Below are 25,379 nucleotides of genomic sequence, written 5' to 3' on the forward strand. Positions count from 1 at the left end.
TATCACAAAAGACTTATTTCTCTAATATATAAAAAATTCTTATAAGTAAGTATGAAAAAATATCAACAATAACCCAATAGAAAATGGGCAAAGCATATTCAAAGACAGTCATGGAAGGAAATACAAATGGCCCCCTAACACACAGAAAGGTGCTCAAACTGTCAGAGACCCAAGATTTTGTTAGTGCTCTGTTCATTAATTGTGACAAATGTACCATCCATATGTAAGATGATAATAATCGGGCAAACTGGGTGTGAGGTATGTGGGAACTCTGTACTATATTCACAATTTTTCTCTAAATGTAAACTATTATAAACTTTAAAAAAATAAGCAAAAGACTTAAATGGATACCTCACAAAGGAAGATATTAAATTGGCCAATATGCACATGAAAAGATATGCAACGTCCTTAGTCATCAGGGAATTACAAATTAAAACCACGAGATACTATTTCACACCCACTAGGATGTGAACTGAAATTGTCATCCACTGCTGGAGTTCTCTTTGAAGAACTGTGGGGCAGTTTACTTTGTAATCAACCCACAGAGACAGGATGAACCTCCCACCCAAAATATGGTTTGCATATTGAAACAGATGACACACACATGAATCAAGAGGATATGGAAAGATTTATAATTCACATAATGAGACTTTTTGGGGAGAGTTGGGCAGACCTCCCAAGCTAGTTCAAATACAGCTTGGGAGAGCGGGCAGAAAAGGAGAACAGCTTGAGCTATTGGTAGTTAGGAGGTGGTGGGACTTTGGTGACAGCTGGAGTGTATATGGTTTGAACTCCCTCCTGATGCCAAAAGAGGAGCAACTTGGCTTTTTTATCAGCTTGCCCAGATGCAGGACAGAAAGGGGGACAGAACAGGTGGGGCTTAAGAGCTGTCATCAGTCTAACATTAAAAATGGAGTCAAGGGCTTCCCTGGTGGCGCAGTGGTTGAGAGTCCGCCTGCCGATGCAGGGGACACGGGTTCGTGCCCTGGTCCGGGAAGATCCCACATGCCGCAGAGCGGCTGGGCCCACGAGCCATGGCTGCTGGGCCTGCGTGTCCGGAGCCTTGTGCTCCGCAACCGGAGAGGCCACAGCAGTGAGAGGCCCACGAACCGCAAAAAAAAAAAAAAAAAAAAAAAAAGGAGTCAAACTCTGTTAGTTTCTTATCAAGTTGGTTGTCCATCTACCCACCCCATAGCTCCGCCATTCTACTCCTAGGTATTACCAAGGAGAAATGAAAACCAATTTCCACAAAAAAAGACCTATACGTGAATGTTCAGAGCAGCCTTAATTGTAATAGTCAACTACTGGAAACAACCTAAATGGCCAACAAGAGAAAAATGGATAAATGATTGGCATACCCATGCAACAGAACACTTATTCAGCAATAAGAAGAAACAAATTATAATATGAATGAACCTCAAAAACAGTATGCTAAGTAAAAGAATCTACAGACAAAAGAGAGTATTTTTATTATGTAATTCTAGAAAAGGCAAAACTAATTTACAGTGAGAGAAAGCAGATCATTGGTTGCCTTGGGACTGCTGTGATGGTGGGAGTAGGGAATGACTGCAAAGGGGCATGAGGGTTCTTTCTGTGGTGATGGAAATACTTTATTTCTTGATTGTAATGGTAGTACATGAACATATACAATTGTCTAAACTAGCCAAATAAGAATATTCTTAAAACAGGTATACTTAACTGTATGTAAAACATATCTCAACAAGGTTGATTTATCAAAAAGTAAAACATTGTGTTGAGGGAAAGAATCCAAACACTAAAAAATACATACTGTCTGACTACATCTGTATGAAGTCCAAGATCAGGCAAAACAAATCTATGGTGATAGAAATCCAAAAGTGGCTGCCTGGGGTAGGGGGTGGGTGCTGACTGCAAAGGACACAGACAAACATTTAGGGTGTGACAGAAATGTTCTTATTCTCGTTTTGGGTGATGGATATAAATGTATGTAATTGTCAAAATATATTAGGTTGAACATTAAGCTATACCTTAATTTTTAAAAGTGCTTTCCTTGAAAACAAAACCAAAAAATTCCTTTTCTAATCCCACAACTAACAAATACAAGAAAAAGAGAAAAAACAAATCTTGTTAATTTTTTAATCATGAGAAAAATAGTAAAAAGAAAAACAAATCCAAAAGTTATGGATCTAACAAAATAGAGAATGTGCAAATCTAACTAAAACACACACAAAAAAGGAACAATGTTAGAAATGAGAAAGTGCAAATAACAGATGAGCGCTTTATTCTGTTATAAATTCAAAATTTCACTGAAAGTCTTGTCAGAAAATATTATGAAGAATATCTCATGGGCTTCTCTGGTGGCGCAGTGGTTGAGAGTCTGCCTGCTGATGCAGGGGTCACGGGTTCGTGCCCTGGTCCGGGAAGATCCCACATGCCACAGAGCGGCTGGGCCCGTGAGCCATGGCCGCTGAGCCTGCGCGTCCGGAGCCTGTGCTCCACAACGGGAGAGGCCACAGCAGTGAGAGGCCCGTGTACCGCAAAAAAAAAAAAAAAATCTCATGAAAATGTCAAAATATAAACACAAAAACCACAACCACCACTACAAGAAAGCCAAATTTGACCAATGATCATAGAAGAAACTGAAAATGTTTCTTAGGAAGCCTCTACATACCTATGCATGCCTGCCAAAAATGCTTAACCTGAATCTTAACGTGAATCTAACCACAGCACATAAACAAGAATGACTATTTTTAACAATGCATGATAAAATTTATGGAGAGCTTCCCACTCTTCTTCAATGTCCATATCTAATAAGTCAACTAACCAGAGGGAGAAAACAAGACCATCATGAAAGGAGGAACTAGAATGTTACTCCTGTCAGAACTCTTGTCAGAGTTCCCCAAGCCATTTCACAAGTGACTAATATTTTCAAGTTGACTATTAAAGATATGGAAGAAAATAATATAGAGAGAAGGCAGTCTTCTCTGAAGAATACAGCCGTTTACTTACCATCTTCTGCTAAGATCTTGGCTGCATCTTTATCCTCTTCCCACTTCCCAGTCACGAAGCAATCTCTGATACTGTTCATAACCTTATACAGAAAAGTCAGCTTAGTTGACAGGCTCCAATCATTCAATAAATAACTGCTTTGAGAAACAGTAGGTGACAATTTGCCTTTAAATACTTTTCAAGACAGTTCTATGGATATTTTCATTCCAAGTGGACCTATGAAATAACTTTGATGTATATAGTATAACAACAGATACAAAAACATAAATATTATAGCATTAACCAGTGGATAGGGAAAATAACGTCAGCCCACTGACTTCATAAGTAAAGAAACAGATATTTACTAATTCGTTAATCCAGACTTATCATGGCTATTTAAAAACATAATTCCTCTGCCAAAGACAAAATGTCTTGTATGAGCCCAACAGTACAAAGAGTATTGATGAGGCTCCCAGTCCCAGATCTGCCAGATCATCCGGTACACACATGTAGTGGATGCTGGATGCACCTCTCAAATACAGGCTAAAACTTGTACACAACTCCTATTTCAGACTGCTTCCTGGGGAACCTGACTTAGGACAGCACATGTCAGTCACTGCCAAGGGCTCAAAAGCACATATAAAGAAATCTTCACATGGGTCCCGGCTTTCAATCATATTTTGATCATGATTCACATTTTTCAGATACAACCTCACTCTCAAAAAGTAGCCTTGAAGCTAGCACGATTACAATGGATGCAAAAGCAAATCTGCTCATTTATTCATTCCTTCATGCCTATAATCACTCAGTATTTACTGAACATCTACTCTGAGCCAAGAAGCTTTGCAGGCACTGAATGGCAAACTGTTCCAAAAGATCCTTGCTTTCATGAAGCTTAACAATTGACTTAGGGGTACCAGGGACCAAATAAATTTTAAAAAATAGACCCTCCAAGATAAAAACCCTCAACAAACTTAGAAGGGCACTTCTTAAATCTGATAAGAGGCATCCATAAAAAACCCCACAGTTAACATCACACTTAATGGCGAAAGACTGAGAGCTTTCCCCTTACGATCAGGAGTAAGACAAGGATGTCTCCTCTCATCACTTGTATTCAACATTGTACTAGGCGTTCTAGTCAGGGCCATTAGGCAAGAAATTAAAATAAAAGGCATCCAGTTTAGAAAGAAAAACTATCTCTATTCACAGGTGGTATGATCTTGTATATAGAAAACCCTAAGGAATCTACTGAAAAACTATCAGAATAAATGACTTCAGCAAGATTGCAAGATACTAGATCAATACACAACAGTACGGCTTCCCTGGTGGCGCAGTGGTTGAGAGTCCGCCTGCCGATGCAGGGGACACGGGTTTATGCCCTGGCCGGGAGGATCCCGCATGCCGCGGAGCGGCTGGGCCCGGGAGCCATGGCTGCTGAGCCTGCGCGTCCGGAGGCTGTGCTCCGCAACGGGAGAGGCCACAACAGTGAGAGGCCCGCGTACCGCAAAAAAAAAAAAAAAAAAAAAAATATATATATATATACACACACACATACATATATATATATATATATATATACACAACAGTAAACTTTATTTGTATATACTAGGAATGAATATCCAAAAATGAAATTCAAAAAACAGTTCCTTTTACAATCACATCAAAAAGAATACTAGGAATAAATCCAACAAAAGACGTGCAAAGCTTATACTCTGATAACTACAAAACATTCTTGAAAGATCTAAATAAATGGAAAGGCATCCCATGTTAACATATTAGAAGACTTGGTATTGTTAAGGTCTCAATACTACCCAAGTCAGTGCAATCCCTATCAGAATCCCAGTTGGTTTCTTTGCAGAAGATTCTGCAAAGAATTCTTTGATTCTAAAATATAGAAAACCCAAGGGATCCAGAAAAGACAAAACAATCTTGAAAAAGAACAAAGTTGGAGGATTCACACTTCGTGATTTCAAAACTTATTACAAAACAATAGTAATCAAAATAGTATGGTACTAGCATAAGGACAGATGTATAGATCAATGGAATATAATTAAGAGTCCATAAATAAACCCATGTATCTACGGTCAAGTGATTTTCACCCCGGGTGCCAAGACAAGGCAATAGGGGAAAGAACAGACTTTTCAACAGGTGCTAGGACAACTAGATATCCACATGCAAAAGAATGAAGTTGGACTCATCACACACCAAATACAAAAATTAACTCAAAGTGTATCCAAGACCTAAACGTAAGAGCTAAATTATAAAACCCTTACACAAACCATAGAAGTAAATCTTCATGATTTTGGATTTGGCAATGGTTTCTTAGATATGATACCAACAACAACAAAAATACAGAGAAATTGGACTTCATCAAAATTTAAAACTTCATGCTTCAAAGGGCACAGAAAAGATAACCTACAGAATAGGAGAAAATATTTGCAAATCATATACCTGATAAGGGACTTGGATCCTGAATACATACTCAATGATAAAAAGACAAATAACCCAATTTTTTAAATGGGAAAATAGTATGAATAGATATTTCTTCAAATAATATATACAAATGGAAAACAAGCACATGAAAAGATGTCTAACATCATTAGCCACCAGGAAAAGGCGAATCAAAACTGCAATGAGATATTACATCACACCGCCTAGAATGGTTATAACAATAAAAAACAAGAAAAACAACAACAGGTAATAACAAGTGTTGGTGATGTTATTCCAATGTGGAGGACTCAAAAGCTATATATACTGCTGGTGGGAATGCAAAATGGTGTAGCCATTTTTGAAAAAACAAAAGGGAGAACATATAAGAAAAAAACTTCAGGGGACTTCCCTGGTGGTCCAGCAGTTATGACTCCATGCTCCCAATGCAGGGGGCCCGGGTTTGATCCCTGGTCAGGGAACTAGATCCCGCACGCTGTAACTAAAAGATACCGCACACGGCAACGAAGATCCCGCGTGCCAAAACTAACACCCCACACAGCCAAATAAATAAATATTTTTTTTTAAATAAAGGAAAAAACTTTAACTGTTTTTAGTAATCATATTAATAGAAACATGTGTAATGTTATTCTCACACTTCTATGTATAAATGGGATAAAGCAAATAATTACACAATTTTCTAATTTAATCATCTTCAAGTTCAAACAGGAACTAATTCTACAGTGGAAAAACAAGAGATATAAACAGGAGATAAAAGAGATTAAGTAAGAAGCCTGTAGTCCTGAATCTGAATTGAAAATGTATGTATGAATTTTCCTAGCTCTGGTCACTGAAAAGGCCTAGAAACAATGACCAACCCATAGCAATGAGTATACATAGACCTAGACTGTGATGTTGAAATACCATTTTGTACTAAGAAAAATCAGGACTTCTTATGGCTGTTTCCAAGTCTGGCATCAGAAATGTACAAGATGATACTGGAACACCTTATCATATCAGAAAGCAATGAAGCAATCTAAGAACTACTAGGATCATGTCAAAAGGACTCAGGAGCCAATTTGAAGAGACTCTCACTGGTCACAGATGGGATAAATATGATCATCAGCAAGGATAACAAGTGCAGTGAAAGGAAACACGTCAACTATATTTAAAGTCATAAGTTAAAAAAAAACACTTAAAAAAAAAAAGAGTCACCTTTGGAGAATAGTTCTGAAAACTGATAAAAATAATCAAGCATTTATACTGCTTATGTGGAACTGGGTAACCAAATAGTAGATGAGAAGTTTCTCTTTATAGAAGTATTCCGGCTAACAAGAGGAATTTGAACAAAATATCACCATTTTACATCCTTAACAAATGAATGGATCTAGGCATTGAGCATCAATAGCTAACATCACAAGATGACTTTATGTGCCTCCTAATGAAAAATCGCCACCACCTAGGAAGCAGTCTTGCCAAAAAATCCGAAAACAAAAAACGAAAACCTCAAACCTAAATCTAATCAAACTTCTAGATGCATTGTCCAGAGGGTAGCTACAACATGCGGTTATTTAAATTCTAATTAAAATTAAACAAAACTTAAATAAAATTAAAATTTTAGTTCTTCTGTCTCACTAGCCACATTTAAAGTGCTCAACAGCCACAAGTAGCCACATAAGACAATTCTTTACCCATCACCATAGACAATTCTATTGGTATTGCTCTGTACCAATTTATAGGACATACAGAGAAGAGTGAAGTCTGACAGACCGCACATAGGGATGCAATGCGCCCAGGAAATCCAGAATATGAGAAACTCTACACATCAAATACTTGGTTTCTTAAACAAGTGAAAAGGTAAGGAAAAAAGAGATGGGTGGAGGGGAATATTGTAGATTGAGAGATTTAAAAGGCATAGAAAAAAATAAACAAAAATAACCTGGTAAAACTAAACTTTGGTGTTCACTGATACATACTTGAAGGATGAAATTATAAAGAAAAGAAGGAAACGATTACCATAAGAGTCGTGATTCCTTCTGCAGGGAGGATAGGCCTATGACTAGGATGGACACATGGTGGTTACAGAGGTACTCACCTAGTAATCCATTAAGTTAAACAATTACTTTTATGTGGTTTTCTATAATCTGTATTAAATTTTACCCAAAAAATGCTTACATAAAAATCTCGTAAAGTGCACAAGTGCTACCCAGTGAATTAAAATACATAATATGATAGTTATTGGGCCTCCCTGAGGAGTGACATTTTAGCTAAACCGAATGATCAAAAGAAGTCAGCCTTGGGAAGATCAGAAGAACATTTCAGAAAAGAAAACAGAAGACAAGAGGTCTAAGATGGGATTAAACCTGGCAAGTTTAAGAACTGAATGAATTCTCTAGTGTGACTAGAGGGTGATGAGTGGGGGAATAAAATTTACCAGTGTCATGGATTCCTGTTTGCTTACAAATAGTAGAAATTATAAATGTTAACTCAGGGATACTACGTATCTCCTAGTTATAAAACACAAAGTATCTCAAATGTATGAAAACCTACGTGCAATGCTTCAAAATAAAGATTAACAATACTATTCACACTAAGAGTTGAAAACTAACACACCATCGTAAAGCAATTATACTCCAATGAAGATGTTAAAAAAAACACAAAAAATAAGAAGCAAATAACATGCAGGCAATACTGAAATCACATAATCTTTTAAAAATATTCCCTAATTTTCTCGTAAGTCAAACACGCTATTTATATTCAGCCTCACCTCCTCCAAATCCCAATCATGGGGCACCTCCACATGAAATCTGGAGCAGTCCAAAGAGTCAGCCTTGTGCTTACACTCGCTGGCAGACTGGCTGACACGAAACAACCCTCCGAGCTCTTCCTTGGTATCACCATCTTCTTCTTCGTTATCCTCTGTCACTAAAGAGACCACCATGATAGAAAAGTGAGAATAAATCCACCCACTAGAGGACTAGGGACTGAGGGTCTCTGTTTGCAGTAGGTATGGTGTGTGCCCCTGAGCGCATCAGCCACAGACACAGAAAGGCTGTGGAACTACTGCTGAGCAGCTCTGGAGGACATCTGCCCTCCTGCAAGGCAGCAGCAAAGTGTCCATTGAGGAGGGAGAATACTGGGGGATGGGGCAGGGAGGGGACATTTAAAGACAGAGCTTTCAATTATCATAAAGAGTTTCTCTTGAAGAGTGCTGAGTCTCTAATCACTAAGAGTACTTAGACAAAACCTGAATGGAAGTCAGTAAATACCAACCCCCGATTCCATGCTCCTACCTCACATATACTCCTTGGCCTTGTTCTAACCATACAGTAAATAGGGACCACAATATCAGGTTCACCAGTTTATTTTTTGCATTACTGAGTCAAGCTCTTTCCAAAAAGAATATATAGACAAATTTAATAAAATATAAAATCAGAGGAGAAAGGCAAAAGGAAAAAACAGAATGAGTAATACAGAGCACTCATTCTCAGAGAGGAAAAAACACCTTTTCAGGCAGAATTATTTTTCTGGTACTGTATTCTACAAAAAAATTCATGAAGGATTTTCTACAGGGGGTACAAAATGACATAATGAAGACTATTCTTATCAAAAGTTTTATGGCAAACCCATAAATCTACTTCGTACGACTGATTTACGGTCCTCATGAGCTGATGATTAAAAACATCTGCCAAATATAAACTATGACGCCCAGGAATATCTTATGGAAATCAAAAGTACCACCCAAATCCTCTAACCAATTTCTTCATCTCCTTTTCAGAAAATAGTCTAAGAAACTAAAATGTTTCTAGATCTGAACCAGAGCTCCCTTACCTGTCCCATAAATGAGCTTTCGAAGGTTTGGAGTTGTTTGTTGCTGCCTCAGAAAGGCCTCAGCTGCCTTCCTGGAAAGGTCTTCCTTCCACTTGAGGGCACCTGAAAGGACCAACACAGACATCAGTTAAGTCTGTCTGTCCTCTCTGCTTCAAGCTCATCACTCATTCATCCTGAAATCCTTTAATGAGGTGTAATACTTGAACAGTTAACAAAGTCTCCAAAACAGCAGACCCCAAATGGTAGACATTCTATTTGTAGAACATTTTCAGTGCCAAGTTTGTAACAGCAGTTAAATTAAATTTAAGCATACCTGAAGTTTCTGTGGAATAGTCATTTTCTTCCTTATAATCTTCTTCCTCTCTGAGTAAGTCTTCTATATCACTGGTCTCATCAGTTAAGTTCTCTGACCCCAGTTTCTGACTACTGACCACTTGAGAAGGCTTTGGAAACTTTTTCTCAATAACCTCTTCATTTTCTGAGTCCTCCTCCTCTGTACTGAGAGAGTTTTCTTCAGATTCATCTTCAGATGCAAATGCCTCTTCAGCTGTGCAATGACCTGAATCTGAAGTGGTGAGGGTTGCTTTTTTCATTGTCAAAGACTTCTCCAGATTCAAACTATCACTCAGATCATTAGTTTGTAACAGTCCTGGCTTACCACCTTCTCTAACAGCTTTTGATTCTAAAATATCCCTCTCTTCCTCTGCAGTGGAATCCTCTTCTTCAATGCTTTCATCAGCTTCCTCTGTTGCTTCTTCTACTGAGCTTCTCTCAAGGTCATCATCACTGTCAGCAAACGCTGGCAAATCCACCTCAACATCTTCTTCCATCTCAAGTTTTTGCCGTTTGATACCTTTACCAGACATATACTGTTTAGCAGTCATTTCAGCATCTTCCCCCTCTTCTGTTTCATCATCACTAGAGCTATTTTCCAACCTGTCACCTTCAGACATTTCTTTATCATCTTCATCATCACTATCTCCAGAATCATCTTCTTCATCTCCAAAAATAGCTTTCCGACGCACTCGACCAGTTTTTAAATCCACCTGCTTTTCCTCTTTTGGCATCCACAGCCTATATTAAAGAGAAAATGCAAAATAATTCCGTTTGTATAATAACCAGCTAATCTGCAAGTCAATAAATATGCAAAGAAATAGAAAATAATGTCAAGGAATGGTTTTAAATGACATAGCATATAAAGGAATGATGTGATAAATACTGGAATAGTTAATAAGCAAACTCATGCATATTTCCATAATACCACTCTACAAAAGAACTTATAGAGAAAATAAAGAGATAACCTTTATTAAAAAACGTCTAATTTTAGAAAGAAACTGCTCAAAAGGGAAGTGAGTGCTTAATAGATCTTTTAGAAGACCCATTACTTCCAAGCTTGAAACAGATGATCCTTAGAGAAATGGCTGACTGCAGGTCCAAGGCAGGGAAAGTACAAAATAAGCCTGGAACATCCTGCTGTCAGAAAGCAAAAAGTGCTCAAGCACTAACAGGGACACACCAAAAGGACACAGAAGACAGACTGAAGGGACAATATAAGCATCACAAAGACTAGTGATAGCAATGGGATAATAACAAATATTTTTTTAAAACTCCATTCGTCAACAGTGATACCAAAATAAAGGGGTGAAAGCTCTTTGTTAAAGAATGCCAGGGCTTCCCTGGTGGCGCAGTGGTTGAGAGTCCGCCTGCCAATGCAGGGGACACGGGTTCGTGTCCCGGTCCGGAAGGATCCCACGTGCCGCAGAGCAGCTGGGCCCGTGAGCCATGGCCGCTGAGCCTGCGCGTCCGGAGGCTGTGCTCCGCAACGGGAGGGGCCACAACAGTGAGAGGCCCGCGTACCGCAAAAAAAAAAAAAAGAATGCCAGCTAACGAATGGAGAAGGAATAACTGACTAAGAATATTCCCATTTTGAAATCACCAATGCAATGCTTGATAAAGAAGAATCATCAAGATGCCAAAAATATGGGATGAAATAAAAAACTATCAAGCTATTTAATGTAACAGTATTATATAAAACTGTAAAAAAAAACAATTAGAAAAATACTAAAAATTGTACTAAAAGAGAATGGATAAGTTTGAACACATCAATAATAACAAAATGATGACTATATATAAGAAACTATATAGAGAAAAAGAAAATGTTCACAATATAGATACAAAAATTTTACCTGTATTATAACTGTAACTATGTTAGAGTATCCATGTACACAAGGATAATAACAGGAATGCTCAAAAACGAAAAGAGCTAATAATAATGATCATAATAACAGGGATATTTTAGTGATACTTCTTATCTGTCAGGCACCATGATAAGTAGCTTATGTGCACTATTGTGTTTAATCATCACAACTCCTGTGAGATATTAGGAAATTAATTGATTTCCTCAAACTAGTAGGCCCACTGCACTTAATTACCATGCTATACCATCTGCTAGTTAGAAGGCAGCAGATGATTTTTTCCAAAAAATTTTTCCTGCTTTTGTATATACTTATAATAAATGATACATTAGATGATCTCAATCATTTTCAGACTAATTTTTATTGGCAGTCATAAACCACTATAATAAAACCAAAATACCCACTATGTATAAATATACAAATTCCCAACACAGACTGATAATAATTCACATAAGCCCTACATTAGTGAAAATTAAGCCACAGGAGATATTACAACACAATCTAAGTAAAAATTTTAGCGACAAGGTATGTGGCTTCTGGACAGCAACCTGAAAAAGCTCCCTGACTCTGCTTGTTATTTTGGCCATTAAAATAAAGCCAAGTGGGCTCAGGACTCCTAAGAAACAAAAGCAACCTATGGAAAAGGTTTTGTGAAATTTAAGGAATATTCTGAGTTTGTTAAAAAACTGAATCCTTCATATGATTTCAAGAAAATACTTCCATGTAATGTCACATAAGTAAAGAGCCCTCAGAAATACAAGCATGTACAAAGCAAAAAGCAAAACCAAACAACCTGGAATGAATCCCACCAAAACGTTTTATGATGGCAGAATGATGTATGATATAACCTTATGTAATATAATTTTTTTTTTTAAGAACACAAAAACAGCACACTTACCCTTGATTATCTATATCCTCTGACACCAGTGGTTTGGAATCAGAAAACAGTGTCACTCTACTTGAAGCCATCTTGGCATCAATAGTGGAATGGGTGGAAATGAGACTCTGGACCAGTTCATGGGTGGGCCTCACCTCCTCCTGTCAAGGTCACCAAGAAAGGGAAAGTGAGGAATGCACAAGGATTCTGAAGAAAAATACACTGGTTTCAATCAGTTTCTCAAAATTACCTTAAACACAGTTCCTGAGAACCTTTCTTACTGCCTCAAAAAAAAAAAAAAAGAAGACGAAGAAAAAGAAGAATTCTTACAAGGCCTAAAATTGATCTCTGTCCTCATTAAACTTTTCCAAAGTGCATGGAGTATACAGTCTGATAACCTAAATACTGTGTTGCCAATGCTACAGAAAGCATTTACAGAAAAATCCCATTTCAGAACAGTCAAAGAAATAAAAATCTGGAGTCTGTATTTTTTAAAAATCTGTTACCTTTGATAAAAAATTGCACTTCAAGGAATTTACTGCATAAAAATACCCCTCCCAGTGGGCAAAGCTGCATGTGCGAAGGCACTCACTATAGTACTTGCTCAAACCAGGGGAAACTGGGACTGAGCCCCATAGCCCTCCAAGGATTGGTTCAGTAAACAAAGTTTATCTATACGATGAAATACTACACAGCTATGAAAAAACTGAAGCAGTTCTATGAATACTAACAGGGGAAAAACAGATTCACATATTCTTAGGTGCCCTCAAAAAGTTGCAAAAGCATTTACAGTTGGATCCCATATAACAAATACTATTTCTAACACACACACAAATACCATATATATGGTATCTGCAAATAATATATAATAATTTAGATATATAATCTAAATAAATATGTATATGTTTAGAGAAAAACAGAAAAAAAAAGAGAATGACCAAAGAGAGCTAGAAAACATATTGATTTTATATGATGAGAAATGGGAAGTACAGGCACCAAACTGCTTCCAAAGCTCACACTGGGGACATGGGATCCCCTGTGTGTCTCGGCAGCAGGAAAGTATGGAGGATGTGACTTTTACTTTCTGCTTGGTGCAATTTAAGTATTTTGAACATTTACAATATGCACTGTGGCCTTTATCATAAATGTGACTAAAGATAAAAAGCTTCAGTAAATAAAAGGTGACAACATAACTTCCCGTGACTTCCCTCACCGATTCCTGGAAGCCATGGCTGCCCCCAAGGTCGACATAGACCGCATCTTTGTCATACAGCACACCACCAACTCCAGAGAAAGGTGCATACACCAACTTCTCCTTCTCATTTAAACAGCGCTTCTTTTGCTGTTCAGGAAGGGCACAGGGGTCTGGGAGGAAACTGACGTCACTCACAGCAAAATCTCCTACACCTGGAAGACAGACACAGGAAGATAGCTTCAGCTGACAAGTGACTGGTGGCAGAAATGGCCCACAGTAGGAAGGCTTCAACCACAACAAGGGCACGGTTTGACACTAGCACTGTATCTCTTTAGCTAAACACCATCAGAGCAGAGGAAATTTGGTCAACTCAACACCTTGGGTGGCCAATGCAGAGCTGAGTTAACTCTTAAAATCTCCAGGAAGATGGCTCTATCTTGTTTGGCCATTTTTCAGTTTTCCTGAGAAATGAAGTCATCCCAAGAGTTTTACAAATATAGTATATTTTACAACAAAAGGATACCTGGTATGTGAATTTGGCTTTTATTTTTCAAGTGTCCTCCTCTTAGATAACCATAAAGAGACACCTTTCGGTCACACTTGATATTTGTTCGAATATCTTCTGGGTTTGTCAAATCTTCCATCCTAGAAAAATAAAACCCAATTATATGGCAGAAATAAATGTCATAGTTCTTGTACCTCTCTTCACATTTCAGTGATTCATCACATTCAGTAATCCACTACACATATTGTTTAGAAAAGTACAGAAAATACAGAAATAAGGGAGCAGAGTTCACCATCTACCAGGGGCAAAGGGAAAAACACATGACTGCATCTCTCTCAGGCTCTACAGGATACACATTCCACAAGCCAAGACACCAAAAATGGGAAACAACATGGCCCTGGAGTTGAGGAAAAGTAGAGAACATATCCAGAAAAACCATTTATGGAAGAAGATTAAGCTTTGACCTGGATTTTTTAGTGTGGCTTGGATTTTGGCAGGTGGAGAAAGGGTTTTCCAGGCTGACAAAATATATGAAAAAAGCATAAAGGAAGGAAAGCACAAGGCACATCTGAGTGACTGGAGCACCACGGTCCAAAGGCAGCATCACTGAAAATTAAGGATAAAAAAGCAGGATGGGGCCCACATCCTGTAGCCTTAAATGCTTCAGAATCCTCACATTTTTCTAAACATTTCATACTTTACTCCTGAAGCCACAGCATCTTTAAGTAATGATACAAAAAAAGTAGATATTTTCCATCAAGTACAGTTCTCTCACCACTATTCAATAATAAGACAAAATAAGCTCTATTATTGTTCTTTTCCAAACTTTTTAGCTTTGAAACATATGGGTCAGGAAGAAAAAGTTTGCATTCACTTTTTACCTGTCTGCCAGGATATAAGGGTGAGAAGTCTGCCATGTAAGAGGCCTAAACTTCATAACTGTAATAAAACGGCCCAGATTGTGAATTTCTTGGTTTTGATATTCTCCGTGTACCATTCCAGAAAGGTAAAATAGCTTGGCACCCTAGATATTAAGAAAAACAAAAAATTAAATTTCAATGAAATTCTTGTCAACACTGCACCAAAATAAAGGCCTTTAAATAAGAAGCAATCCTAAGAAAGGGAGACTTCTAGTGACCCACTATGCCAATGCTTCCAGAACTTCTCTGGCTTCTTTCAGGACTCATCTTTTTAGGGCTTTGTATGAACAGAACTGCAAATATATTTAGTTTCAAGTCAAGCAGTGGCATCTATCTGGAGTATGGATACATAAGGAACAGTGAGGCTCCTGGGCACAGAAAATATTTTATGACCGATGGGACACAACACAGTAGTATGGGGGAGAGGAAGGAGTGGCAGTATGTGTGCGCTATAGTTCCTGGTCCTGTAACAAGGAAAAACTTTGGACAAATTCTATTAAATCACAAATCCAAAATACTTAGAGCCAGACACTGCCTGGTCCTGGGGGATGCAGAGACAAATTAGACACATCAAGAGGTCCGGAATAAAGACTATCTCAAGGAAATATTCTAGGGACTATGAACAGATATAATAAGGAAACTAAGGAGGTGATCCTGTAAAGATGTTTGTTAATCTCTCCCACTCATTCTATTTTTAAAGGATTAGTGTTAGTATTCAATAACTAATTCGCTTCCTACCGGGTAGACTTCTGTCCAGAACCTGTGTTTTAGTCGCTTCTTTGTCTTCTTCAGTTGCTTATTATACTTAAAGGAATCTAGGTGAGTGAGAACGCCCATAATTTTAGGAAAGCCATGTACTTGACAGATGTTTAGGAACTCAAACGTTTCCATTTCAAACCCAAAGCTGGCATCTATAAGCATCAGAACCTAAAAACAGAAGACACAATTTCTCAAGGAGGCTACCCAAAATAGACCATCACCAAACTATGGCTCATGAGCCAAATCTGGCCCATCACTTGTTTTATAACTAAAGTTCTATTGCAGCCAGGTTGACTTATTTACATATTGTCTACACCTACATTTGTGCTACAACCGCAGTTCAGTGATCGTAATAGAAACTGGGACCTACAAAGCCTAAAATATCTACTATCTGGCCCTTTATAGAAAAAGTTCACCAACTCCTGCTCTAGACTAAATTAAATAATTATTTAGGAAATCACCATGATAGAGAAAACACTATCCTTTGACTTGCTCTAAAAGGCAACCTTGACACAGTCTCAACCATGTTTCAAGAATGTGCATATATGAGAAATAACTCAGAAAGGGCCGGATCTAATTTGGCCCTTACCTGAAAAGTCCTCACTTCAAGAAATAAAATTTGTTTGTTTGTTTTTTTTTTGTGGTACATGGGCCTCTCACTGTTGTGGCCTCTCCCGTTGCAGAGCACAGGCTCCGGACGTGCAGGCTCAGCGGCCATGGCTCACGGGCCCAGCCACTCGGTGGCATGTGGGATCTTCCCGGACCGGGGCACGAACCCACGTCCCCCGCATCGGCAGGCGGACTCCCAACCACTACACCACCAGGGAAGTCCAAGAGATAAAGTTTTTTGTAAGGTGTTCTTAAGCCAAATAACAGATCTCTAACAAGGAAACCAAATAACAGATCTCTGATATCCAAAAGAATGGGAGGAAGTGGTAATCAATGAAAAACATCAAAAACATGAAGAAAGCCAAACATCTTTGTTTCAATCTCCTCAGGGGAAAAAAAGTTTTCCACTGGGAAGTATGTAGTAAGAAAGCTCTACCTTAGAAGTTAATTGGTAACATGCAATTGCTCAGAAACTAAAAAAGTCTACCAGTTCAGAACTGAGTCAAAGGATAGTCATGGATGGTAATCTGTAAGAAAATATAAGTACATAAGACCAATTTTTAAAATTTATACTCTTCAAACATGCAAAACAATTTCATAGTTGATTCCTAGCGACTTAAGACATCTCTGTCCTCATCTTTCTGTAGCTAATTAAAAATAATTGGAAAAAAAGAACAGAAAAACTTAATCTTTGATTAAACTAGAGAACATTCATAATCCTAAACCACAAAATACATGAAGGTGGACCACTGAGCATTGTGAGGAAGCATAGCTGTGTGGTCTGGCTGTGGAGTATTCCTACACCCCATTTGATACCATGGCATGACAAGTTGCAAGCAATCGGTTGTAGAGTCAGAAAAACAGGTGGGTGGCAAACAGTCCCTGAGCTGACAATCTTTGTCGACTAAAGATAAGTAAAGCCTCTATTACTCCTCCAATGTTCATACATGTATACGCGCACACACACACAAGCGCGAATCCATGTACTGTGTGCCTTCGCTGTGACTTCGGAAGCTTTATAACCCAGAACAGAGCAATCAACATTAAGCTAGGCTGGGCTTCCCCGGTGGTGCAGTGGTTAAGAAGCTGCCTGCCAACGCAGGGGACATGCGTTCGAGCCCTGGTCCGGGAAAACCCCACATGCCGTGGAGCAACTGGGCCCGTGCGCCACAACTACTGGGCGTGCGCTCTAGAGCCCAAGCACCTAGAGCCCACGCACCTGGAGCCCATGCTCCGCAACAGGAGAAGCCACCGCAATGAGAGGCCCGCACACCGCAACCAAGAGTAGCCCCCGCTCGCCGCAACTAGACAAAGCCCGCACACAGCAACAAAGACCCATTGCAGCCAAATATAAATAAAACGAAAATAAAAACAAAAACAAAAAAAAATTAAGCTAGGCTAAGTAAATAATGGTACATACAACAGAATACTTAAAAATAATGAGGTTGAACTTAGTGCTTATTTTACACCTCCAAGACATACTAAGTGAAAGAAAGCAAAGCACAGAACACTGTGTATGATAAACAGTGTGTGCTTTAAAAGGGTTATATGTGTATTTATATACGTATCTGGAAAATACTGCTGAGGGGGACTGAGAGACTAGGGGTCAGAGCAAGGAAAGCAAAATCATGCATTGTGCATACCCTGTAGCACAGTTTGAGTATCTTACCAAATGCATGTGTTCCTTTTTAAATCTTAAAAAGATGTATATGAAAGGCATCTTTCTTAATATGTGTATGCTTTTAAGATTAGTATACAATATATGTTACATAAAAGAGAAACTAATGACATGCTGAACTATTTCAATCATTTCAAGTACACAAGATTTAATAAGTTTATACTATTTTGTGTTGGCAATAACACATTTATTTTTATTAATGGCAGCATTACATATTCAAACTTTGAATGGTACTTATTTTCTGATATTAAGATGGTACAACTGTAACATCTATATTAAATTACTTTTTATTTTAGTTTTAGGAGACTTCCTGAGTCAAAGGGTAAAATCTGTAGCTCACTGTCCCAAACAGCTCTTCAGAGGTGTTAAATAAAAAAAAAAAAAAACCAACGAGGTATCCGTTACCCCGCACTTCCTAATCAATATGGTTTAATTTTTTTTCCTTTTTGGCTTATTTTTGCTAGTTTTTTTTTTTTTTTTTTTTTTTTTTGCGGTACGCGGGCCTCTCACTGCTGTGGCCTCTCCCGTTGCGGAGCACAGGCTCCGGACGCGCAGGCTCAGCGGCCATGGCCCACGGGCCCAGCCGCTCCGCGGCATGTGGGATCTTCCCGGACCGGGGCACGAACCCGTGTCCCCCGCATCGGCAGGCGGACTCTCAACCACTGCGCCACCAGGGAAGCCCTATTTTTGCTAGTTTTAAAGGTAATTAACAGACATTAACATTTCTGTAAATGCAATCAAGGCTGTACAATTTCCAGATGCTGAGTGCAGTACAGATTTTCTATTATAAACTCTGACAACTTCTCAAGGGTAATCCATGAGATTTTTTACCCAATATGGTAAAAAGATCCATATTTTATTATAATCATTAAGAACAGAGTTTCTGGCACGATCAAGAGCAGAATTCTCATCCTCAGAAAAATTGCTTAAATTCTGGGAGCCTCGACTTCATCATACGTAAACTAGAGATAACACCTACTTACCTCTAAGGCATACTGGGGGAACAGATGAGCTAAATTTGTAGAAAGCTGTTAGCACAGTGCCTAGTAAGGGTCCAAGAAATGGTACTATTATAAACTTGTATGTATGCATGCATATCTTAATGAGCTTTTATTAGCTACATTCATTAAAGGTTTTCTCTGACCTACGGTCTACTTTTAGATTTCAGAATACATTTCATTATGCACATTCTGTTTTTACTATAACAATTATTGTCATCATCAATTCAAACACATCTTTTGTATCCCTGATGATACTCATCATTTTTTTAATAATCTTAAATCTTTCTTCCCTTCAACATGGGATAAATAACTTATCATATTGCTGTAAATCCCCATCAGAAACCCATGCTGCCCCCAATGACTTACCAAATCCGCTACTTTAGCCAGATCAATCATCATGTTAATGTCACATCCACATTCAATAATGGTGAGTCTGCGCTTTTTACCTATAAGTGAAAAGATGAAAATTTTACTTTTAAAAAGCCTTGGAAAAAAATCTGTTAACTCTAATTATTATTTTTAATTGCATCTAGTAAAGCACCTTGTACATTCACAAGAGTATGCCAGAAGTTCATTTTTATAGGAGAAAACTGATCAAATAAAGTAAATATCAAATAAAGTAAATTAGTTTTCTTGTTAGGTTCTCTAATTTTAAAATAATATCAAAAGCCTACCCATAGGAATCAAGTGCTCAAATAGGTAAAATTCCAACTGGAATGGGCAGACAAGTAGGCTTCATGATGGCTGTGATCCTACTGTTCAGCAGTGGGCCAAAGCTTCTATCTCTATCAAAGCTTCCCCTGTTCTCACTACAGCGAAAAAACCCTCAAACCTAATGCAACAGAATGTTCATGGAGCAATCATTATTTCAAATTAAGCTAAAAAAAATCAGTCAAAATGATGGGAATGCCTTAAAGAAAAAGAAAAGCCTCAATCCAACTATATTATTACTATGAGAAGAGATTTCAGATTCTACCACTGCCATCTGGGAATTTGTTTCATCCTCCCTCAGACTTTAGAAACATCACCATTTCCCAGAGCAGACAAGTTCTCACAGGAAAAAGAAAGGAAAAACTCCCTCACTTCCACAAGAACGTGGCTTCAGGAGGGCAAACAGGTGCACCTGGTACATAGCAGGTACTCACTATCTGTTAAATGAAGGTGCTCACCATAACCAAGCCAGCCTGCCCAGGCCTGCCAAGCCTTTCAGAGGAGCACAGCTGGCAAATCCATACAACAGTTACAATAGGTATACATCTACACCATTATTATCTCTGGGAATCTATCCTTTTCTGAAGCTACAGCCACCTGAAAAAAAGTACAAGAGCAGTAACATGGAGTGACAATATTACTTTACCATTTACCAGTGAAGAAAATGTTAAACAAAGACATGCATGTCCCACAGATGACAACACCTGCCATGTCAGTCTGTGATAGCACCTCCTACCTGACACGATTGTCACAGGGCCTCTGATCTCTGTCAGCTTCTGCCTGGTAAAGTTCCGAATGAGGCACTGGATCAAAGTGCTCTTTCCAACTTTTGGAGGCCCCATCACCACTACCACTATTGGTGGGGGCTCTAGTGGAGTTCGATCAACCACTGGAATGTGATGTTTTTTTGTCTTCAAATCCTGAGTCCTATTTGTTTAAAAAAAAAAAAAAGTAAATTCACTTTCAAAATATAAAAGGCATCATCCCTAGAAGCACAAACTTTAAAGAGAGCAGAACAGACAATATGTGAATACAATTAGCTTGTTAACTTCTGGCGCCAATCCAAATAACCACTTCAGTAAATATATACAACACAATAGCAGAGCTGAAAACTATATACACCTTAAATCTGATTGCCTTATTAGTTGACTTTAATAGTTTAAAAAGAAAACAAGAGGCAAACATGGAGGCAGTGTACCATAATAAATAAAAGGAGAGGCTATTGGGTTCAATTTGGCTCTCCTACTAGGAGAAGTTAATTCAATAATGTTTAAAGTACACTGCCTTTAAAGTACATATAATAAGGACCCATTAAATAAAGCTATTTAATACTACATACTCCAATTATATGAAACATATACAGAAAATAACACAAGCACACCTGTTACCATAGAGATTGTTTAAAGTTTACAAACAAAAAAATTCTATAAAGAAAAACTCTTTTTCTCTTGGACAAAAGAACCCAATCAGCGTGCAGATGCTGGAGGCAAAGTGGCGTCCACAGCAAAGACTTCTCACATTTCAGTAAAAGAAATATGACTTGCACCTCCATGTCCTTCAGAGTTGGAACAGACTCGTGAATCCAAACCTCTGGAGAGGCTCCTACTATTTAAAAAGAATAATTGGAAGAACCACTAGACTCCAGCTAAACATACCTGTGAAAGGATCTCGCCATCCGCACAGCAGACTGGACTGCAAATGCTTTGGGGTTTCGCTTCCGGGCATCTTCCTCATCTCCAATTTGGAGATCCTGCAGATGACGTTTCTTCTTCTTTTCAGCTTTGGGCCCACTGTTTTTCTTTCTATGTTTCTTCTGGTCCTTAGTCTCCATAGTAGCTTTTTACCAATCCACAACTAACTCTAACCTACAGTGAGTTGGGTGGGGGCAGGGGAAGCATTTTACAATCCAGAAAACACCCAGAGAAAAACAGTAAATTTCATTTACTTCTTTACGAAGAGCTATATATTTGTTTACCCAACAGGTGTGGAAACTGCTTAATATTATCCCGACTTTTGGCACTTCCCTGGTGGCACAGTGGTTAAGAATCCGCCTGCCAATGCAGGGGACACGGGTTTGAGCCCTGATCTGGGAAGATCCCACGCGCCGCGGAGCAGCTAAGCCCGTGCACCACAACTACTGAACCTGAGCTCTAGAGCTCACGAGCCACAACTACTGAGCCCTCGTGCCACAACTACTGAAGCCAGCATGCCTAGAGCCCGTGGTCCGCAACAAGAGAAGCCACCGCAACGAGAAGCCCGTGCACCGCAACGAAGAGCAGCCCTCGCTCACTGCAACTAAAGAAAGCCCGGGCACAGCGACGAAGACCCAACGCAGCCAAAGACAAATAAAATAATTATCACCAATTTCACTTAACTCTATTATGCTATAAATTAGTTACCTCTGCTTAAGTTACTTTTTATTTGTCTTAAATGTCTACATTAGCACTGTCCATTTCTGCAATGATGAAAATATTCTATATTTTTCAGCACAGTAGCCACCAGCCACATGTAGCTACTGAGAACTTTAAATGTACCTAGTGAAACTGAGAAACTGAATTTTAAATTTTATTTAATTTTAATTAATTCAACTCTAAATTTAAATAGCCATATGTGACTAGTGGTTACCATACTAACTCAGTCCTAAATATCAACTGGATTAATGAAGTGGCCTCCAAACTTACACTATTTTTAAGATATTTTATTCTGAAAAACTAAATCATTTTAACAACCCTCCAACATAATAGCAGTATTACTTTTACAACTGTTGAATATGTAAAATTTTCAAGTTCTAATACTCATCTATATGCCTTTAAAAAACAGCAGTATCTCCGTGCGTGAGATCTGACTGACTCTGGATGATGCCTGGACACCACATGGATTTGTAGAAACCCTTACAATGATTTCTGAGAGGCCCAGGAATTTATGGCCCATAAGTGGGAAACCACTGGATTAGAGAGTTCTTTAGAAAATTGGGTCGCATACAATCTGCTGCGCTTGCTTGAAAACAAGAAGGGGTGGGGTGGGGGGCGTCACTTCATTCAATTAAGGTACTGAATTCATTTCAGTTCGATATATATTTGCATCGGCCTATAATGCACTAGGCATTGTGCATGGAGACGGCTACAGCTGCGATCTGAACTAGTGGAAGAAATATAAACCCATGTCTTCTGTACCATGCTATAAGGGCCGCATCAGAAGTCTGCACAACCGCTGGAGGTCAGCCAGAGGTTTCCCACGGACACACACCAGAGGAAACAGAAAGTCCACATATACCAGCATAATGTCAAAAAATCCTAGCCGGGAGTCAGGAGAGCTGGGTTCTAGGAATGCTTTCACTAAACAGCTGTAGAATTCCAGAGACATTATTTTTCTTCTCCACTGTATTTGGGTTCCGACTTGTACTGATGCCTTCCTCTTTTTTTCGGGGTATAGGGGTGGGAAAAGCACAATTTGGAGTCCACAGATCTGGCTCCGGTTTAAGTCACCTGCTAGGATTACCCCGGTAGGAAACGACCTCCTACCTCTCCCTGTCACCTCCCCTCCCGGTCCCGGCTCTCTGCGTGAATTCATTCAGCACTTCTCCGGCAGGTACCAAATATGTCTGCCCGGGCCACGAGGCGCTGCCCGGGGGCAGACTGTCCGGGAGAACCGAGCGAGGACCTTACCACGCGCGCGACTCGCGACCCTCCCGCAGTCCCAGCCCCGAAGACCCCACCGCCGCCGCCTATCCCAGCACGCGACCGTTACCGGGAACGCAACTGCTGCTCCTCCTCAGGCCCGCACAGACAGCGCCGGAAACGGAAATGCAACGTACCCGAGGACTCTACACGCCGGCGGGAAACAAGGAGGCCAAAGAAAGAGAACTGCGGAGGGACGACTTTCAGGGGAAGACCGAAGGACGGCTCGTGATTGGCTGAGGGCGGACGCAGGCAAACTCTGCGCGGTGCTCTCCACCTGGAGCCCCGCCCCGCCCCCGCTGCCGCGCCGTGGGGCGCCGCTTCGCAGCCCAGTGTCCGCCCTGCACTGGTGATACCCTGAGTCTCCGAGCCCCGGGTGCAGCGCACGACCGAGTTCACCCGGAGGCAGTGGTGACGGTGCGGCATGGTACCAGCTCCCTGGTTCGGGACAAAAGCCAGAAATAACACATTTATCCTGGTCATCCCGGAGTCACTGCGCCGGCCCACTCCTGAAGCCCCAGGCACTGCGTCCTCCGACTGGCCCAATGGAATAGCACTCGGCTGGGAGTCTCAATGGTTGGTCCGCTTGCTCATCCTTAAAGATGACAGGGCTGGAGATTTCTCGGACGTCTTTAGTGCTAGGACCCTCTTTTGCTGGGACCAACAGCCTCTTAGGGCAGGGACAGACTCTGACCCAGCACGAAATGCTTTGGCCTTTCTCTGTTGCAGGAAAAAGAGCTTTCCCTGGGGGATGCCCGTCTTGCTGTTTTCTTGAAGCATAGCTTTGCCTTTTCAGGGCTCTGCCCATTCCCACCTCTCGGGTGAGCTGGAATGCCCTAGTGCCTACAAAGCTAGGTACATTTTCAGAGTTTGAATCTCCCTCTTGTCTTGGAGGCTTTCTTTTCAATATGATCCCACCAAAGCACCCGAGGCTCAGTTCTTCTACCTCACAAAACTAGGCTCATCTATGCTTCATGCCTTTCCACAGCGGACCTGTTCTCTCCCTCAGCATCCCACAGGTATTCACTCTGCCTACACTACACATTCTGTGCTGTGCTTGGGAGGCTGCTGTATAGGGCACACACTTCTCTCATCTGTGAAGAGCTTATAATTTTGTGACACCTGCAACACTGTTCCCCTCACTTCTTGGAGATTTCAGCGTACAGGTACGTAATCCTTCTAACAACCTCTTGGCTCCATGAATCCCACTCCTATCCTCTTTCTTACCTCAGACTCTCACTCTCCCTGTGATCACACACCCTAGACTTTGTCCCGTTCAAGGAATGGAACCCTGGAAGCATCCCACTATAACCACCACCTGCTTTCTTTACAGGTTACTCCCTCTAATGCCCTGAAATCAAGACTTCGTAACCCTACCCACACCTCCAACCCACATCGTACTACCTTATTCCCTTATGACTTCTCCCTCCCTAGTAACCTAGCTTAAACTCCATGGTCAATCATTATCAGCAGTGTCTTGCATCCTCAACTCCCTCACCTCCCTGTCGCCTCATCATACCTGCTTGGTAAATTGAGAGCCCTGGATAAAGCCAATTGCCCATCTACTCCATACTACAGCAGTGCATGGCTGGAGGAAAACCCAGAACCATGCTGACTACTCTCACTTTAATAATTCTAACTTTGCCTGGTCTATGCCATTCTTCTAAATGTGTATTTCACACCTCCTCTTCCCTCTTCAATCCTTCTCACCACCTCCCCCTTCCTTGCTTTCTACTTCACTGAGAAAATGGAAGTGGAGACTCCCGCCACCAAAGACTTCCACCACATCCAGCTGTGTCCCTCTCTGCTGCCGGCCTGTTACTGTAGATGAACTACCCCTGTGTCCACCTAAAGGAATTCTGTACTTGAGTGCTGGATCCCATCATCCCTTACTACTCCAGGGCGTCACTCCAGCCCGTCTATTCTTTCCCCAGCATCATCAGTCTTTATTGGACTATTCCCATCACACAGCACGTAGTTATTTCTCTCATCTTCAAAACGAACTCCACTTGACCCCATTTCCTCTG

General features: G+C 40.0%; 1 protein-coding gene across 2 annotated transcripts in view; it reads right to left on the minus strand.

Annotated features, from left to right (window-relative positions):
- The window catches only part of BMS1 (BMS1 ribosome biogenesis factor), a 46,213-nt gene extending 22,758 nt beyond the window's left edge, over positions 1-23,455 (minus strand). The window contains exons 1-13 of one of the 2 annotated variants that reach the window (XM_082854880.1): positions 23,423-23,455; positions 21,331-21,540; positions 20,412-20,602; positions 19,331-19,410; positions 15,656-15,844; positions 14,879-15,021; positions 14,016-14,137; positions 13,511-13,704; positions 12,319-12,458; positions 9,539-10,299; positions 9,226-9,327; positions 8,162-8,319; positions 2,989-3,070 (exon numbers count right to left, since the gene is read on the minus strand). In XM_082854880.1, the coding sequence (XP_082711006.1) occupies positions 2,989-3,070; positions 8,162-8,319; positions 9,226-9,327; positions 9,539-10,299; positions 12,319-12,458; positions 13,511-13,704; positions 14,016-14,137; positions 14,879-15,021; positions 15,656-15,844; positions 19,331-19,410; positions 20,412-20,602; positions 21,331-21,506 (2,338 nt within the window). In that variant the 5' untranslated portion in view covers positions 21,507-21,540; positions 23,423-23,455. Of the gene's footprint in view, positions 1-2,988; positions 3,071-8,161; positions 8,320-9,225; positions 9,328-9,538; positions 10,300-12,318; positions 12,459-13,510; positions 13,705-14,015; positions 14,138-14,878; positions 15,022-15,655; positions 15,845-19,330; positions 19,411-20,411; positions 20,603-21,330; positions 21,591-23,422 lie in introns of those variants that run through there. The other variant, XM_082854881.1, reaches the window with a different exon arrangement.
- Positions 23,456-25,379: the final 1,924 nt, after the last annotated feature.

This window comes from Leucopleurus acutus (assembly GCF_964270905.1).
Source record: "Leucopleurus acutus genome assembly, chromosome: 14".
In the NCBI taxonomy this organism is placed as follows: domain Eukaryota; kingdom Metazoa; phylum Chordata; class Mammalia; order Artiodactyla; family Delphinidae; genus Leucopleurus; species Leucopleurus acutus.